At 56.9% G+C, this 18,375-nt stretch overlaps 1 protein-coding gene across 1 annotated transcript in view; it reads left to right on the top strand.

The window, feature by feature from the left end:
• The first annotated feature begins 4,038 nt into the window (after positions 1 to 4,038).
• The window catches only part of DOC2B (double C2 domain beta), a 30,031-nt gene continuing 15,694 nt past the window's right edge, over positions 4,039 to 18,375 (top strand). The window contains exons 1-2 of the mRNA XM_086859738.1: positions 4,039 to 4,575; positions 15,235 to 15,314. Coding sequence (XP_086715864.1) covers positions 4,242 to 4,575; positions 15,235 to 15,314 — 414 coding nt within the window. The 5' untranslated portion in view covers positions 4,039 to 4,241. The remainder of the gene's footprint in view (positions 4,576 to 15,234; positions 15,315 to 18,375) is intronic.

The following is an 18,375-nucleotide window of genomic DNA, read 5'->3' on the forward strand; positions in this document are numbered from 1 at the left end:
TGCTGATACCCCCCAGTCCTGCAGCCAGATTGAGCTGGTGGTATCTGCTGGCACCCTCTGCTCCTACCTACCCTCTGCTCCTACCTACAGCCTCCTGCTGCCGGTACTTTCAGCCTGAAAAATGGTTGGGAAAAGCGAAATTCCAGCTAGGGCTGTGCAGGCTGGTGCTGCCTGTGTCACCTCCCTGGAGACACTGGCAAACCTCCCTGTCCCACCTCTCTGAATTCCAGGATGAGATCCAGAGGCAGTGAAGGCTTTAATTTGGCAACATCTCATTGTGCTCTCTCCAGGCTTTTCTCCAGAAGAGCAGGGGGACTCAGATTTTGAGCTGAGCAAGAAATAAAGAACCGGTGGGTCAGTCACTGAATCCCTGGCAAGCAGTGGGATGTGCCATCCTGCTGCTGTGCTTTCCATCTGGAAAGGAATTGATCAAACTGGGATCAGCCCCTGCTCCCATTGATTTCAACCTGGAACAGCAGAACTTGATGCTCAGCATTTGGAAGAGAATTGTTTGAAATGTGTCCTGAGGACAGCCTGTGTTTTTGGGTGCGTGTTTAATCTGTGTGTTGCAGTTTTGGGGGCTGTAGGAATATTCTTTCTGTTTGCCCATTTGCAGGGCAGCTCCAGAGCAGGAATCTGGGCTGTGGCACAGGCAGAGTGAGTGCCACAGGTTTTTCTGGATGTACTTAAACCTGTGCTCGTGCCCCTGTTCAGGACTTGAAGAGAAACCTCGGTGTTTTCGGAGCCTGGGGTAGAGTCAGGGTGATGGTTCCTGCATCCCACATCCCAAGCACAATGTCACAGGTGCTGAGCTCAGGATCTTGTTTTCTTGGGAGAAAACATGGATTTTGACAGGAACAATTGCTCTTCCCCCTCATCCCATCCCTGCTTTGATGCTAGCTCTGTAATGACCACCTCCCCCTTCCCTGGAGGCTGTCCCCCTCTTCCTACAGGGATGGATATTCCCTGACAGAGTGGCTTTGCTTCCTGCCAGGCAGAGCTGTGGTTAATATTGGCATTTTAACATTTAAACTCTCTCCCTTCCCTCCTGGGGGGTTGCTGGGGAGCTCAAATTCCCCCTTCCAGGGCAGCAGAGGCCACGTGCGTGGGCAGAGCAGCAGCTCTGAATGGCCCTGGCAGAGCCAGGGATCAAATCAAGTCACATTCCAGGGCATTAGACAGACGGTGGGAATTAAGAGCTTTACCTGGAAACTGGCTTTGTATCTGCAAGCCCTGCTTTTGTCTCCCAGCCCAACTTTCTATTTTTGTCCCTTTCACCTTCTGTGTTGTCGAGTGTGACACGTTTGGGGAGCCCCCAGTAAATCTGGGGCTGTGCAGCCCAGGAGGAAACAAACACTCAGGCAGGATGGGAAGGTAGGAAAAGTGTGGTTTATTAAAGCCAAGCTGCTTTGGGACTCACCAAAAGCTAACAAAAGGCTCCAGGTGCTTTCTGTAGGCTTGGGGTGGGGCAGGGACTACAAAGTCCCATCTGTGCTACAAGTAGTGAGTCTTGGCTTTGGTTTCTCTTGGTCTATAAGGCTGGTGATGGGGTGTCCCTTGGGGGCCGACCCTGCCCTGCTCCAGGGAGTTTCTCTGCTTCAATTCTGCCTTTTCTGCCCCCTTGTTGCTCTTCTGAATCCTTGGCTGAGCTGAGCATCTCCCAGTTGGTGCTGCCAGGCCCTGATCCCAGCTGTGGATGCAGGAGGAAGAAGAGCTCAGAGGTTCACCTTAATTCCCAGAGCCTTGATTTTCTGTCCTATAAAACAATCTTTGGGTCTCGTGCTCTTTGAGGAAACCTTTGAAACGATGACGCTTTTGTAATGGTAGTAACAGCATTAGGCTCTCACACGTAACTTGATTTTATTTATTTATTTATTTGTCCTTTCTTAGAGGAAATTGCTGCTATTTTCTGGGCATCAGGCCCAATTTCTGCTTCATTCTCTCTGAGTCCACACCACATCCTGGATGCTGCACCAAAAGATGGAGCCTGTGTGGATGAACACACCCAAATCCGGGGGTATCTCCTTCTGCTTGCCGTGATGTTTCCACCCAGCATCAGCCCACCTGCGAGATCTTCAGCTTCCCTGTGCAGAGCAGGTGGCATTTCCATCTGAATTCATATCCTGGGAATCCTTGGATATGGGAAAGGGGTTAAACTGTCTGAGACTGGATCTGCAACAGGCAGGAGCCACCCCGGAGGGGAAATGTGGCAGGGACACAAAGGAGCAGTGAGCTGTCTCCTGCTCTCCCAGGTCATTAGATCATCCCTAGATGTGCTTCATGTCTAGGTACAGAGCAGTGACAAGTTTGGATGCTTCAGGAGAGAAACATTCACTTCCCTGTGAGGAGTAAATTGGGTTCGTTTGCCTGGTGTCAGTATGTTATGACTCAAAGACATGCATTAACATCAGCCAAAATCTGAATGAAAACTGAACTCTGCTGTAGACAGAAAGGCTGGGTGTCATTTTGTTGGGATTTGGGGGAAATCCTCTGAAGAACAGAGCTTTGATTTTAATAGTGTGCCAGGCTGCAGGAGCCTGCAGCTCCATGTGGATGGCTAAGGGACGTGTCAGGTCCCCTGGTGTGAGCAGCTGGACGTGGTGGTGGCTGAGCAGTGCATGCCAAGTGTCCCAGCCTCACGCCAGACCCCCCAGAACTGAGCCAGCAGAGAGGCTGCTCCTCTGAAATATTTCAGCCACATTTTCCTGTGCAGGGTGAGTTACCCGGACAGGATTTTGCATCATTTTCTCACAGTGTTCCTCCTCTGGCACTCCTTGCTCAAAAGCCCACTTTGGGTAGCTTGTGAAGCCACAGATTTATTGGTTTCAACACAGGGGGAAATGAGTGAAAACAGCAGCCTGAGATCAACTCCCTGAGCAAAGCACAGCTCAGTGTTTTCCAGGGAGCCTGTGGCAGGAGCCTGTGTCTGTCCTGGCTGGGGCTGGGGCCCTGGCCATGCCCAGGAAGGAGCAGGAGGTGTGCTGAGAGTGGCCACAATGGCACTGAGCCCTGGCCCAGCCTGTCCCTGGCTTCTCTGTGATGCTGTAGCAGCTCCATGGCACAGCCACACGCCGCCTGGCAGAGGCTGTGCCACCCGAGCCACGAGCAGGGCACATGTGCTGCTTCAGTCCCCGGTTTGTTCCCAGTTCCAGAAGCTCGTCCTGCTGCTGCTGAGCTCTGGAAGGGACATTGCTGCAGGCTGGGACAGCAGGGACCAGAGTCGGGGCTGTCCCTGCCCCTGTGAGCAGCAGGGAGAGGGCACTGGTGCCATCCATGCCCCCGGCTCAGGATGTGGCACAGCAACGCCCTGGCACAGCCTGCGGTGACCCGGGAGGGCACAGGGGGTGGCACTGTCCCTGGGGGCTGTCATGGTCCCTGGGGGCTGTCACTGTCCCTGGGGGCTGTCACTGTCCCTGGGGGCTGTCACTGTCCCTGGGAGGCTGTCATGGTCCCTGGGGGCTGTCACGGTCCCTGGGGGGCTGTCACTGTCCCTGGGGGGGGGGCTGTCACGGTCTCTGGGGGCTGTCACTGTCCCTGGGGGCTGTCACTGTCCCTGGGGGCTGTCACGGTCCCTGGGGGCTGTCACGGTCCCTGGGGGCTGTCACTGTCCCTGGGGGGGGGCTGTCACTGTCCCTGGGGGCTGTCACAGTCCCTGGGGGCTGGCACGGTCCCTGGGGGCTGTCACTGTCCCTCTCCACGTCCGGGATGTGACACAGCAGGACGAAGGCTCCTGACCCTGCCCGGTGACCTCCGCCCCCCGAGGGCTGTGGCAGGGACCAGCCCTGCTGTGACAGGCGGATGGGTCAAAGCCACCTCCCCACGTCCCCCCAGCGCAGCTTGTGCCGGCTGTCCCCGGGGCTCCGCGGCCGTGCTGGGGAGGGGACAGGGGCGGCTGCCCGGGCTGGTGGCCGTGCGGCCGGGGCGACAGGCCGGCCACATCCCTCATTCCTCCGCTGCTGGGTACCGCTTTGTTGCTAGCTGGTGACATCACCCGAGAGCCCACCCCCTGCCTCTTATCCGTCTCTCCGTCTCGCTCATTTATTCCCAGGCAGCGCTGGCAGGATCAGGGGCTGTGCGAGCGCCAGGGCTGGCAGCAGCAGCATGCGTGCGGCCACCGAGGCTCAGGGCTCCACAAACACCTAAGGGAGCCTCCCTCCTCGCCTGCCTCCGCAGCCCCCGGCACAAACTTCCCTCTCCCGCACGGGCTTCTCCGGGGGGGCTCGGCAGCGACAGCCGCATGCATGACACTCCGAAAAGGAGAGAAAATGACCATAAGTATCCAGGAGCACATGGCCATTGACGTCTGCCCCGGCCCCATCAAACCCATCAAGCAGATCTCCGATTATTTCCCCCGCTTCCCCCGCGGGCTCCCCGCCGCCGTCGGCCGCAGCAGCAGCGCCCTGCGCCCCGCGCTCAGCCAGCCCTCGGTCAGCCCCGCCGAGGCGCCCCGAGAGGATGAGGAGGATGTGGACCAGCTCTTCGGAGCCCACGGAACGACACCCGCGGAGCAGCCGGCCAGGAGCCAAGCGCCCGAGGAGCAGGTGGACCCCGAGGGCTACGAGTCCGACGATTGCAGTGAGTTCCTAAGTTTCCGTGGGAGTTTGCTGGGTGCCGAGGGCAGGGGTGGCTGTTGTTGCCCGTCTCGGGGCATCCTCGCAGCGGTGCCGGCCGTCCCTGCCATCGCAGCCTGAGATCCCTGAGATCGCGGGGGGGCTCTCCCGGCGCTGCTCGGGGTGGAGGGGGGCCCTGGCAGAGTCCGTGCCGCAGCCGGGCTGGATGCTGAACCCAAAGTAGGGAAGTCTCCCAAGAGCCACCAGTTGCTGTCGTGCTTGGTGCGCTTCTCTGCCTCGTCCCTGCCGGGCTCCGCGCCTCCAGCCCTCCGGCCGGGCTCAGCCCCTGTTAATCCGGCTCGCTGGTGCAGGCTGCTCCAGCCACGCTGCCGATGAGCTGGCGATACCCTCCAGCATCAGCCGGCTGCACATCGGGGAGATCCGCGGGGATGGCATCAGCCCGGAGAGCTCTGCCCTCTCCCTCGGCCAACTCCGGCGTGCCATCCCTCCACCCCTCACCCCGGCCGCAGTCAGAGCCCTGCAGGAGACCAGGGGGGCCTTTGGAGCACAAGGCTTTGGTTGTGGTGGATGCAGGTGTTTGCAGCAAGGGTTAACCCCTCCCCACCCGAAACGTCCTTCCCCCCCGGCGCCGCGGAGCTGCAGGGCAGCCCCTGCCCGGCTCCTCCGGCCGAGGCCACCGGGATAACCCCATTTCCCTGGGAGTTCCAGGAACCCCAAGGGCTCCATTCAGCCCAGCCCCCGGCGGCCAGATCCTGCCAGGGGCTGAGCACAAAGTTTGGAGCCGGGAGATGGCGGGGAGAAGGGAGTGGGTGCTGCTGAGCCGTGCTGTGTCCTGGGGGAAGGGGATGCTGAGCTGCTGAGGGCCCAGCGCCGGGCAGGCGGTGCCTTTCCCTTTGCAGAATGTCACAGCCCTGCCTCGCCACCGCTGCCGGCCACTGCGCTGCTGCCATTTCTTCCACGCCCCAGAGTGTGACCCCAAGGAGGGCTCCCCGAAGGGCTGTGCTGCTGCAGGGTGGCACGGCTGTCCCTGTGTCCCCCGCTGGGAGAGGCTGATGCTGGGTGCCAGCCCCAAGCTGGCACAGCCTCTCTCCCCACGCCGGTGTCGGGGTCAGGCTCTCCGTGGAGAGGCGACAGCTCTGGCACTGCCAGCCAGAACAGCTCAGCTAAAGCCGCGTTTGTCCCGGCCGGGCACTTAAACGGGACTTTAACCGGCTTTGGGTCATTTACTGCTCTAATTATCCCATCGCCCTTGAGCAGGAACGGGAGCAAGCGGGCTGCAGGGCCAGGGCAGTGTGTGGGAGCCAAAGCAGCCGGGCCCCCGGAGTGCAGCGTGGAAGACTCGCATGGAAATTGCTCAGGGTGCTGCATTCTGCATTTATCCATCGGCAACGCTGGGTGCTGGATCCTGGTGCTGGATCCTGGTGCTGGATCCTGGTGCTGGATCCTGGGTGTGGGATCCTGGTGCTGGATCCTGGGTGCTGGATCCTGGTGCTGGATCCTGGTGCTGGATCCTGGGTGTGGGATCCTGGTGCTGGATCCTGGGTGCTGGGTGCTGGATCCTCGATCCTGGATCCCGGATGCTGTTTGCTGGGTGCTGGATCCTCGATCCTGGGTGCTGGATCCTGGTGCTGGGTGCTGGATCCTGGATCCCAGATGCTGTTTGCTGGGTGCTGGATCCCGGATGCTGTTTGCTGGGTGCTGGGTGCTGGGTGCTGGATCCTGGATCCCGGATGCTGTTTGCTGGGTGCTGGATCCCGGATGCTGTTTGCTGGGTGCTGGGTGCTGGGTGCTGGATCCTGGATCCCGGATGCTGTTTGCTGGGTGCTGGGTGCTGGGTGCTGGGTGCTGGATCCCAGATGCTGGATGCTGTTTGCTGGGTGCTGGGTGCTGGATCCTGGATCCCGGATGCTGTTTGCTGGGTGCTGGGTGCTGGATCCCGGATTCCGGATGCTGTTTGCTGGGTGCTGGATCCTGGATCCCGGATGCTGGGTGCTGGATGCTGGATCCCGGATGCTGTTTGCTGTTTGCTGGGTGCTGGGTGCTGGATGCTGGGTGCTGGATCCCGGATGCTGTTTGCTGGGTGCTGGGTGCTGGATCCCGGATGCTGGATGCTGTTTGCTGGGTGCTGGAAGCAGCTTGGCTCCGTGCCGGGGCCGGCGGGTGTTTCTCTCACCCAGGCTGGTGTTGGGAAGTGTTTCTTGCAGCGTAACAGGTGTCAGGCAAAACTGCTGAGGCTGTTTTGCCAGAGGTGTGGTGGGGTTTTGTCTGGCAAAGGCGGTGCCAGGAGCAGAGCAGGGAGGTGGCAGTGCTGGTGTCACATCTCTGGGGACAGCGCGGGATGGCCCAGACACCCCGAGGACACCGCCTGGCATGAATGTGCAGGATGAGACTGTCACTCCCCCATGTTTAGCAGCCAAGTTGTAAATCCAGGCAAGAGCTGCCTGTACCCATTCCCCAGGCTGGGAGCAGGGAGGGGATCCGTGCAGCCTGACTCGAGCCATCAGCTATGCTGGGGAGTGTGGATGAGCTCCCCCACACCTCTGGAGGGTGATTCAGGGCTGCTGCATTAGTCACCTGCACTAAATTTCCCCTGGAGAAGCTGTCTGTGCCTGCAAGTCAGGACAGCGCTGGGGTTCAGGAGGTCTCGGGGGATGCTGGTGCCGGAGCCTGGGCGCAGCAGCCACAAATCGAGGTTTTGCCGGGCACATCTTGCCTCACTCCTCAGAGATGTGCCCAGCCCAGCCCCGGAGAGGTGCAGGGAGAGGGATTTTGCCTTGGCAGGATCCATCGGGAGGAGGAGGAGGAGGATTGAACGGCTCCCTCCTGTTTGTCCCACTGCCTGTGGGTTTCCCTCCTCCAACACCAAGGCGATGCTGCTGGCTGCCTGGGTGGGAGGAGGAGAGCTGCCCCTGCCTGGAGAAATGCAGCAATTGTCTGGGTTTCCCCAAGCTCCTTCCTGCCTGGAGTTACTGCTCCAGCCTGGAGGTTCTGGGGTTTTTCCAGCAGGACCTGAGCTGCCATCCCAGCCCGAATCCCAGAACCCCAGCGGCGCTGTGTGGAGCAGGCAGGGGAGGTCCTGCCTGGCCCTGCTGCAGCTCACCTGGCCTGGATGTCTGCACCCTGCTCCTTAATCCTTTGTTGTGCTCCAGACCCCACCAGCAAAGCCTGCAGTGTCTGTGGAGCTGCAGTGCCTGCTCCCATCCAAGCAGGGCGGCCTGACCCAGCTTTGGCACCTGCAGGGAGCAGGGATGTGGCAGGGGGGATGTGTGTGTGGAATTGGTGCTTTGGGAAACTGAGACCCCCCAGGCTGCGGGAAGCAGGTGGAATCCTTCCAGAGATGGGCAGGGACCTGGCTGAGGTAGGAGGACAGGTGGGGCCAGCCATGGGAAGCTCAGGTTTGTGGTTCTGGACACATCTCCAGCAGCCTGTTGAATGCAGCGAGTGGCAGGGAGCAGGCAGGGCCAACCAACACAGCAGAAAATGAGTGGAGACATCTGGGCTGGCTCTGGGATCACTGGGAATTGCATGGAGCCAGCTCTTCCCATCAGACCTGCACTGCATCAGCAGTGCTGCTGCGAGGATTTGCAGGGCTGTGGTGGGCACTGCTGCCATCCCAGGGCTCTTGGAGAGCCTGGCAGGGGGACTGCCCTGTGCTGGATGAAGCAGGACTCTTCCTGCAGCGGGTTTGTCCCCAGCAGAACTGCTGAGGAGCAGGAAGGAAGGAAGGAAGGAGGCAGGAGAAGTGGGAAATGTGTGTTTGGTGCAGAAGGATGGTTTGGTGCTGTTGGACCAGCATCTGCTGGGAGCTGAGAGGAGCAGGCAGGAGGCTGGGAAGGGGGAATTCGCTCCTGCTGCCTCGAGACACCTGTCTGTCACCTCATCTTTGGCTGGTGCCTTGTGACAGCAGCAGCTCCCCGGGGTCCCCAGCCACCAGGGATGCTTCCCACCCAGTCGGGCAGCACAGTGCCAGGGAAACTTGGTTTGCAAGGAAAATAAGCAAATGCCAGCTAGATGGCAATGTGCCACCTGTGAGGAGCTGCCTGTCGCCTCCCATCTCCACCCGTTTCACACAAATGCTGCTGCCCCTCCACTGCCTGCGCCTTCCCCTCACAGCACCAGCAGGAATTTCTACCTGAGGGATTTGTAAAGGTCTCTGAAACCTCTGCACGAGGAGAGGTAGAGACAGTCCCTGTGAGGGAGCACTGCCAGGGCTTCTCGCTGGGGACAGCTCTGGGGGGAGCAGCCATCCTCCTTCAACAGGCAATCGAGTTTCCAGCCCTTGGAGAAATTCCCCATTCCCTGAGCTGCTGTTTGGCTTTGGAAAGAGGCTCTGGTCACACTGGAATTCCTTCCCTCCTCCAGATGTGTTTGGCTCTGGGTTTTCAGGCGAGGAGAGAGCTTGGCTGCAGCAGGAGCCGGTATCCCTGGAAATGCTGCCCCATCCTGCTCCTGCCGGCTCTCTGGGGCTGTTCCTATGTGCACAAACCCACCCAATTCCACTTCATGCCCAGTTTTATTCATGGAGGAGCAGCCTCCTGAGCTCTGGAGCTGCAGCAGCATGAAAAGCACTTCTCCAAAGTGCAGCTGAGAGGCCAGTCCTGGTGCACGGCAGCTCGTGACGCCTGCAGCGCCACACAAGTTATTTAGGAAGACTCTTATTTTGAGCAAAGAAGATAATTAGGCAGGCAAAGCCATCATGGAGATATTAATTACTGTCTGTTTGAAGATGTAAAGAAGAAGGAAGGTCTGAAGGGGTGCAGGGTTTGCGAGTCACCTGGCAGTGTTTTTGGCCAGACAGGGGGAGGCAGAGGAGACGGCGAGGAACGAGCAGGGTATTTACTTCTGAAACACAGCTCCTTAGCATATGCTGCAACTGCTATTTATAAGCTTTGAATCGTCTTTTCAATCCAGATAAGGCCAAAAGAAGTATTTTTCTCGCTCAAGAAACTAAACAAACCACGGCTGATTTCAGCAGAGCACGGCTTTGCCAAGCAGAGCTCAGCCCCAGCTGAGGAAATGTGTGCAGGTACAGGGCAGTGTCACAGCTGGTGTCCCAGGGCAGCTTTGGGCTGGCTCTGGATTAGCTCCTCTCTGCTTTCCTGGGGGATGAATGGATTTTTGGGATGTGCTGGTGTGGGTGAGCTCTCACACTTTCCTGCTCACCATCCCAGCAGTGATGCAGGCTGCACATCCCCGTTCCCCGAGGATCCTCCCTCTTCCCAGGGATTGCCCATGGCCAGGGACACCCTGACATGCTGGAGGTGAACACGGGGCGCCAGGAGAGGAACACACACGAGGGTGAGCAGGGTCTGTCTGGGCATCCCTCCTCCAACATCCACAGAAGCAGCATATGGGCCGTGGCCTCTGGCACCTCTGCTAATGAAGGAGCCACAGAGCTGCTGGATAACGAGGTTCCCTCCTCCCTCCTCCCACAGCCTGCCCAGCCCTTCACCTTTCCCAGTTCCAGGGTGCAGGAGGACAGACAGAAGTGCCACCCCTCGTTCCACCACGCTGGAGCTCACGGGGTTCCCAGATCTCTTTGTATTTAACACTGAAGGCAGTTTTGGGGGGTTGCTAATTGCAATACCGTATTTCATTAAAGGAGGAGAGCGGGAGAGATTTGAAGGCCATCTCTAAATTGAAATTGCTGAAAGTCTAATTGCTGCTGACATCAGGGACCATTTAGTGCTGTAAAACATAATTGCATCTCTGAACTGTTCTGAGCAGATAAGTGTTCATCTGAACACTCCTCCTGGAGAAGACAGAAGAGCTGATGAGCATCCATCACCCAACCTCATGAAGAAGCAGCTCCCTGCTCCAGAGCTTACCAGGGGCTGGCGCCGTGTCTCCAAAACAAAGAAATATTAATTGCAGCAGATTTTAAGTGAAAAACCCACAGCCAAGCAGGGAACAGTTGCAAGAGAGAAAAGTTGTGTTTGTTCCTTGCTCCTGATCCCGTTGAGTGCAGCCACATCCGTGGAGCTGCTGAGGAGGGGAGGTTTCCTGCCTCTGTGTGCTGGATCTGGTCCCTGCTGGGGTTTTTTGTAGGGCTGGGAATGTCCTGCCCTGCTGGCAGGAACAGATCAGAGTCCTGTGCTGCTGATGGGAATGTTCACACCCCAGGATGCTGTGCTGGCCCTGGGACACGTCCCAAAACCTCCCAGAGGATCTACACTCATGGAATGGCTGATGGGAACGCCAACTTTCAGACATATCCAATTTCCAGCTGCCTCCACCACCCTTCCCGGCCGATGTCGAATCCTGCAGCGATGCCGTGGCTGGAGCTCCATGGTGGGTGCTGCCATCGGGGCATTGCCAGCCCTCAGGGGCTGCAGCTCCTCGGCTCAGCACCTTTGGGACCCATCCCTGAGTGCACAGCAGCATCCTGAGTGGATCTGTGCCCAGGCTGGGAATGCTGTGGGTGCTGGCTGAGCTCAGCCCCAGCCGCAGGAATTGCTGGTGCTGTTTTCAGGGATAACCCCCAGGCTTTTCCAGACCTCATGGAGCAAGTCCTCAAGCTCTGCCCCATGGTCCAGTGAGGCAGGAGCACACACACAGAGCCATCAAAATGTTCTTCAGCAGCCCGCCTTGGAAATGGCAGGAGATAATTTCTGTTCCTCCTGAGGAGTCATTTACCAACATTTTATATGGGGCTGTAAGTGCACGGAATTACTTGCTGCCTTTCAGGACCTTTAAAATTATCTCCATTGCAAGGAAAAATTAAAGCAATGGAAGAATAGGGACCTATCTTTTATAGTGCATTAAAAAATACCCAGTCTGAAGGTTACTGAACCTGTGCTTTCTGTAAGGGAGAGCTAATCCAGACAATCCCCAGCAGTCTTTTTACTGCTCCACTCTGATCTCCCTGGCACAAAATCCGTGAGCAGATTATCTTGGGAGCAGCAATGCTGATAAGCAGAGGGACTTAAGGCTTTTGGACTTCTTTTTAATTAGTTCTATAGTGGGGTTTTTGTGTGTGCACCTCAACTTCTGCTGTAGAGCTTTGCTGGGCTGTCTAATGGCAGTCACACCTGCCTTGGGAAGGGAAGGACTGTGCTTCATCATCACTTCCAGGCTTTGCTGAAGCTTTTTCTGTGAGTGTCAGTGGCTCTTCCATGTCTTGGGATGAGAATTTTTTTTCCTTGGAGCATCCCAGGCCACAGAGAGAGCAGATCTGCCAGCCAGCACAGCCCAGGCGCCTGCAAGGACAGGGGCTGGGGAAGGGAGCAGAGCACAGATTTATCACCACATTTTGCCTCTCATCCCACAGGTATAAATAGAAACTCCTTCAGCCTCGCCTCACCCTGGGCACAGGCGGGAAATGTCAGCAATAAACAATAAATTCCTGCCGACTCTGGCGGGCTGTGCCGGGCTGCCCGCAGGCCCGGCCGGGCCCACAGACACATCTGCTGCTTCTGCTGCCCTCTGATCATTTCCTGGCCCACTGAATTAATCAAAACGCCCAAAGGTCAGTGGGAGAAGAGGCCACCTTCCCGTGCAAGTTGGATTTATTTTTCCTTTTAGAGCCTGTGTTAAAAGCCAGGCCCTGGCCAGTGCCTTCCCATCAATCTCTCCCAGCTCACGGAGAGGAAAGAGGGTCAGAACCTGCTAATGAGTTCAGTTTTCCTAATGGTTATTTTATCATTGGAGCAGAATAATTGTAATAATAATGATACATCCTGCCTGCTGTCTGGAGAGCGCCAAGCTGCCTTTGTAGTGCCTGACAAAGGCATTTATTTATATTTTTTATTTGCAGCCTCTGTGATTAGAGGGCAGTGTTCAGAATAGCCCAGTCGAGTTAAATAATCCTGGTAACAGCGCTTTGAGTCTAATTGCTGCCCTTTTCTTTTTTAGGTACTTGCTCCCCTAATTAAGATCACAATCGAGCTGCATCTTGAGTGGGAGGGGGAAAGCAATTAAAGAAAGGGGGATTAGGTTTCTCTGCAGAGGTTTGGGGCCCAATCCTGCCAGCTGGGGATGCAGCATTGCCACAGCCAGGCCTGGATGTGCTGCTGGTGTTCTGCACAGCCCCTGGCTCGCTGTGCTGACCGCTGCAGGAGCACAGGGAGCTCCTGGGGGTTCACAGGGGGCTGATGTGGGGTGCAGGGGTGGCTCCCACCCCTGCTGTGTAGCTGCAGCTCTCCTGTCACCTCCTCAGCCCTGAGCTGGAGCTCCAGCCTTGTCTGTGCCTTCCCTGCCGTGCTGGATCCATCCCTGGCTGTGCATTCCCAGGATGTACCAGAGCCTGTGGGACTGTGACCATGTCCTTAACGTGATCCATGAGTCCTGGGCACCTGCTGGCTCCTGCCTCTGGTGCCAGTGCTCACCCCCAGCTCCACAGCAGCCCCCTTGGCTGCCAAACCCCAACTTCTCCCCATCCCATTTATCAAACAGACACATTTTTAAGCAATTAGCACACAGTGTGCTGATGTTTCCACATCCCCCTGCCCAAGGGCAGACCCTTCCTTTGGAACTGAGACTCCCCATCCACAAAAAAACCCCTCTCTGCTTAGAGAAAAACCCCTCCAGGACTGGAGCAAAGCCAGGGCTGGATCCCTGGTGCCTTCCCAACCCTGGCAGCTCCAGGAGGAATGGGAACTGCTGGATGTTTGTTCATGGACCTGAGTCCCCTGCAGAACAAGCTCCTGCCGCTGTGTGAAGGTGATTTTGAGTTTTACCTGTCTTGCTGGAGCAGGGCTCCCCGCTGCCCTCACCCCTGGGGCTGGCTGGGCCTTTGTCAGTATTTCCTGACCGATTTTTTTTTTTTTTTTTTTTTGCCTGCCAAGCTTTTTAATTTGTTTTATAAATTGCCAAATCCAGCAGGCTGAACCTCAGGCCCCCTTCTGTGATAAAAATAAAATAACAGCTTGAAGTCGGAGGGCCGAGCGGTGGGGCTGGCAGGAAGCGCTGATTAAAGGGCAGGTGGAAATGATGAGGCTCCGAAACCGGAGGTTTCATCTTCCGCTCTTGAGTGAAAAATGCAGATCTGGGAAGTTTTGCTGACTTGGTTTGTGGAGCCTCCAGCTTCTCACGCTGCCATCCTTGAGCTGCCCGTGGCTGGGAGCGCCCAGAGGTAGCAGAGAGCTGCTGGTCCTTCCTCCCTGCAGGATGTGCAGGGGTTCAGCTGCAGGGAGCTGCTCTGGAAATGCTCATTTGAGCCACACCCAGAGAAGATGCACAGGGTACAGCAGGTTTGGCCTCGCCCCTCATCTTTCCCTGGCAGGTAAAACCCCACTGATTCGTGACTTACCCAGACCAGGAGCTAATGTGCCATGAAATTGCTGCACAACCAGGGGGGTACTTTATTCTGGCAGAACTCTCCCTGTGTGTTTACTCTGCTTTGAACTCAAGATATTTGCTTGGGAGAAATGATTTTATTTTTTTTTTCCCTTTTGCCAGCAGGCAAACCTGTAGCTCCCTTGCCTTTGGGCTGGGAGATCACTGTGAAATTGCAGCAGGAAAGGTTTCAGTCCCCTGAATATCCTTAAACTCTGTGGGTGCCTTGTTGCTATCAATGCTGGGGGTGAGGGAAAAAAAGCACCTTATTTCCTCTCATAAAGTTTGTCCAACTCCCCCCCGGTCAGCAAAGCTTGCTTTGATATTAAGGAAAATTGTTCTGGTTTTTATTTTGGATTTTTTTCACGTTCTGAACATGGTAGGAAGGTGCAGTTACCTTGGAAACAGCGGTGGGATGCTGCTCAGTGGCAGGGCAGCACTCAGGAAAAACTCTTTTGGGAAGGTAGGCATGGAAAAGTGGGGTTTGCTGGGTCCAGAGCCACCCTGGAAGTTCCAGGCTGGGAGCCAGGAGAGAGGCTGCTCCGTGCCCAGGCTTTGCTGTGCAAATCAGGCCTGGGAGCCTTGGAGAAGGTTAAGCCGTGTTTTTGGGAAGCCTGTCTTTTTAAAGCTTCTCCTCTGCTTTGGATTAGTGAGACGTGCTCAGATCATCCAAAGGGAAAGAATTTCCCAAATCAAAAGGACTTTTGCTGCTGAGGCTCTCCTGGTTTTGTTCTGCTGCCCTGCCCCATCCGTGTCCCGTCCCAGGAGACGCTGCCGTTCCTGGACCCTGCGGATGCCGTAAAGGAACACCGCGAGCATTAAAAGCTGTTGGTGTTTTTTGTTTTAACCAGAAAAGTATTTCCATCCTCACTGGGTTTAATTTACAGTTTGCAGCCAGATTGGAGCTGGGAAGGGATCCCACTGGTGGCTCATTTGTTTGAAGGTGTCACTATACAAATACACTGGGAATGCCAGCGGCGCTGGAGGGGAGGATGTGCCAGCAGCAGCTCTCAGCTGTGTCCCAGCCATTCCCAAACCTTCCCTGGGGAGACCCTCCACCTCCTGGGGCACTGCTGGCTGCAGTGAGGCTGCTGAAAGATGGGGATAAGCCAGGTAAAGCCCAAGGAAGCAAAACCCCCACCAGTGCTGGGTGAGCCTCATCCCTCTCTCTCCGCTCCCAAGGATGCTCCAGCCAAGCTGGGAGCGGCCACCAGCCCTCCCAGCGCCAAGCCACGTTTCATAACAGGGCTCCCGGCGGGATGCTTTGTGTTTTATAATGTCTGCAGCCTGTTCTTTAGCATCTCCGTGCACTCCTTTTGTGCTCAGAGGGGGAGCAGCCCGCGTTTGCCGGGTGCTGCAGGTTAACCACATCTCTCCTCCCTTGCAGCCGCGCTGGGGACGCTGGATTTCAGTTTGCTCTACGACCAGGAGAACAACGCTCTCCACTGCACCATCAACAAAGCCAAGGTACGGCTCTGGGGACAGCGAGGACCGGCTGTGCCGAGCATCCCTGGGATCCACCGGCTTCCAGCTGCACTTCATCCCATCACCTCTGCCCTCTCCTTCCCCTCCACCCTGTCGGGATCCACCCTCTCTCCCAGCATCGGGAGCCGGCTGCTCATCCCCCGTGACGAGCTGGGATTGATGCTTTTTCCAGCAGCCCGTCCCGATGTTGTTATTTACTGTGACCGGCTGCCGGTTTATAAATGGCTTTTAAATGCTGCTAATCACGGCCCCGAAGTGCTGCGCCTCAGCGCCTTTGCTGTCGGCGTGATCGAGGCAATTAGGGGCTCTTTGCACATTTTGGGAGCAGAAACAGGGAACTGAGGGCCTGGGGAAGTGTGGAAGGGGCTGTGGGAGTGTGGAAAGGGCTGCTGGGCTCCTCTCTGCATCACCCAGTGACCACCAGAGAGACGAGGGCTCCAGGTGGCTTGGGGAGAAAAAACCCTCAATCCCTGCGGATGTTGGGAAGGGATGGGGGTTTTTACAGAAGGCAGGAGAAGAGGCTGTGAACTGAGCCCCGGAGGGTCAGACCACGCTGTTTGCCTTCGAAGGATGCTCCTCTCCCCTCCACGGCCTGTCTGCAGCCCCCACCCCAGCGTTCTCCAACACAAGCACCGAGGCTGGATTTTGGGAATGCACATGGAGGGATCTGTCCCAGCACCCCTGGAGCTGCTCCTGGCAAGGACAGCACCCCCAGCTGCCAGGCAGGACAGCAGGGCAGTTCTGAGGCACACTGGGCTTTGCTTCCCTCCCTGTCTCCCCTGAATCCGCCGCAGCCTCTGGGTCAGGCTTCCCTCGGCGCACACGGGAGCGGTGCCAAGGAGGAGATTTCTAATTGGGTTTGGAGTGGGTGGAAGACAGGGAGGAAGGAGAGCTCTGGGCAGCAGCTGATAAATCTCACATCATCGAGAGCACAGGCAGGGCTGGCAGGGGAGAGCCCTGGTCCCTGCTGTGCCCACCATGGGCTGTGGGGGTACCCCAGCATCGCCCCTGCCCACGGGGAGGGCAGAGCCCCCCTGGCCACCCTGACATTCGAGCTCTGGAGTCCTGTTCATTTCCATTCTGCTCTCATTCTCCCATTTTTCTCTTTTATTTACATTGCCATCTGCTCGCTCTCATTTCATCTCTCGCCTGGGGAAAGCTGCCAAAACTTGACTACAGAAAGGTAAGGGCCAGGACCCTGCTGGCTCCGGGGGTGTTACAGGCAAAACTGGAGAGGAGGAGATGGGGGAAAAGCCCCAGAAGTGCTGGGATGTCGTTTACCCTTGGACCAGGTCTTGGGTACCGGTGTCACCCCCCAGGGAAACTCCCTCGGGATGTGCCCAGCTCCAGCAGCTCCTGGAGCCTGGGTTGCTGCCAGCAGCCATTCAAACCTGGGCTATTTCAGCCACGTGAGACACGTTTTTCTTTCTCTCTGATAACCCCAAGCGACATCCCTCTCTCCCTTTATTTTACTTCTATTATTTTTTAATCTCCAGCACTTTTCTATCTGCTGATGTTCCTCCCGAGTCCCGTTATCAGCTCCTGGGGAGCAGGCACCAGCAGCAGGCTCAACACAACCTGCTGTGCTCCACCAACAGCTCCCTGCCCTGCAGCCAGCAGATCCTGGAGGCTGGGACACTCACTCCACTTGGGAATTCACCCTGGTGCTGTGCCTGGGAATAGCTGAGGTGTTCCTGAGGTGTTCCTGAGGGGTGGAAGTTCACAGCAGGATTTGCGAGATTCCGGGTGTCAGCAGGCAGGAGGAGGCAGGAGCTGCAAAAGCAGACAGGAACAAGGAGGAGCAGGCAGGAGCAGCCAGGAAAAGGCAGGAGCAGCCAGAAAAAGGCAGGAGCAGCCAGGCTGGCAGCAGCCACCTCACACTGATGGCTCCCAGCCCTGTCACACTTCAGGCATGGCTGAGCTCAGACTCGTTGTAGCTCAGCTCGGATCAATAGGAGAATAAATCAAGCCATTGTGGAAGTTCATTCCTGGACTGCAGGAGCAGCCAGGCTGGCAGAAGGGCTCTCCCTCTCCCCTGCTGCCCTGCACGAGCCCTGGGATTGTGTGGATCTCTGCTGAGCTGTGTTGGATGCAGCTGGGATGGGCTGGGCATCCCCCTCTCCTAGGAAATAGGATGGGAAAGGATTTGATGAACATGCAGGTACCAGGTTTTGTGCCTTGCCATGCCATGGCTTCACTGAGAGTCTCACTTTGTGCTCAGTCCTACAGAGCTAACCTGCTATAGGGGATTTATAGGGACGTGCAGCAGCACAGACACAGCAGGCTGTGCTATCCTACAGCTCCAGAGGTCTCCTGCTTTTGGGAGAAGGTGCCTGGGACAATCCTCAGGGGTCTGCAGGGCAATGGTGAAGGAGCTCCTGGCCCCAGGCAGGCCATGCCAGGCAGCTGCTGCCTTTTGGAGCATCCTTGGGCTGCTCTCCCTGCACCTCTGGCCAGAAAACACCCAGGAGTTTCCACTCCACTGAGCATTTGGCCATTCCCTCCCTTCCCACCGAGGCGAGTGCTGGAGGTCTGCACTGAGTATTACTTATGTATTGACTCATAAATATTTATCACTGCAGGGAAATTCCTCCAGCTGTCTGGCTCCTCTGGGCTGTCGGGGTGGAAATGCTGTTTGCCCCCTTTCAGAAGGGGATGCCTCAACCTGGGAATTACCCAGACTGGTTTTTGGGCAGGCAGCTCGTTGTGGGCTGAAGGATGGAATGAATCCATCTCCTGTGATTTCTGGACGCCTCTAGCGTGGCATTAATCGGCAGCCCGATTAGCCCAAGTTGTAATTAAATCCTATTGATTAGCTAAATGTCACTGGCATGGGGAGCAGCTGGCAGAGCCTGGGATGCAGGGAGCTGCAGGTCTCCAAAGGATTGCAGCAGAGATTTTGGGGCTGGGTAGAGGAAAAGATGAAACTTAATCTCAGCTCCATAAATCAGTGCAGCAGCAGGAATAGTTGGAGCCAGGGAGGTGCCTGAGCTGGATCTGAGGGGACACTCCGTGCCTTGTCCCTCTCTGCCTCTCATCCCTC

The sequence above is a fragment of the Cyanistes caeruleus genome, chromosome 21 (assembly GCF_971803275.1).
Source record: "Cyanistes caeruleus chromosome 21, bCyaCae1.hap1.1, whole genome shotgun sequence".
NCBI lineage: Eukaryota > Metazoa > Chordata > Aves > Passeriformes > Paridae > Cyanistes > Cyanistes caeruleus.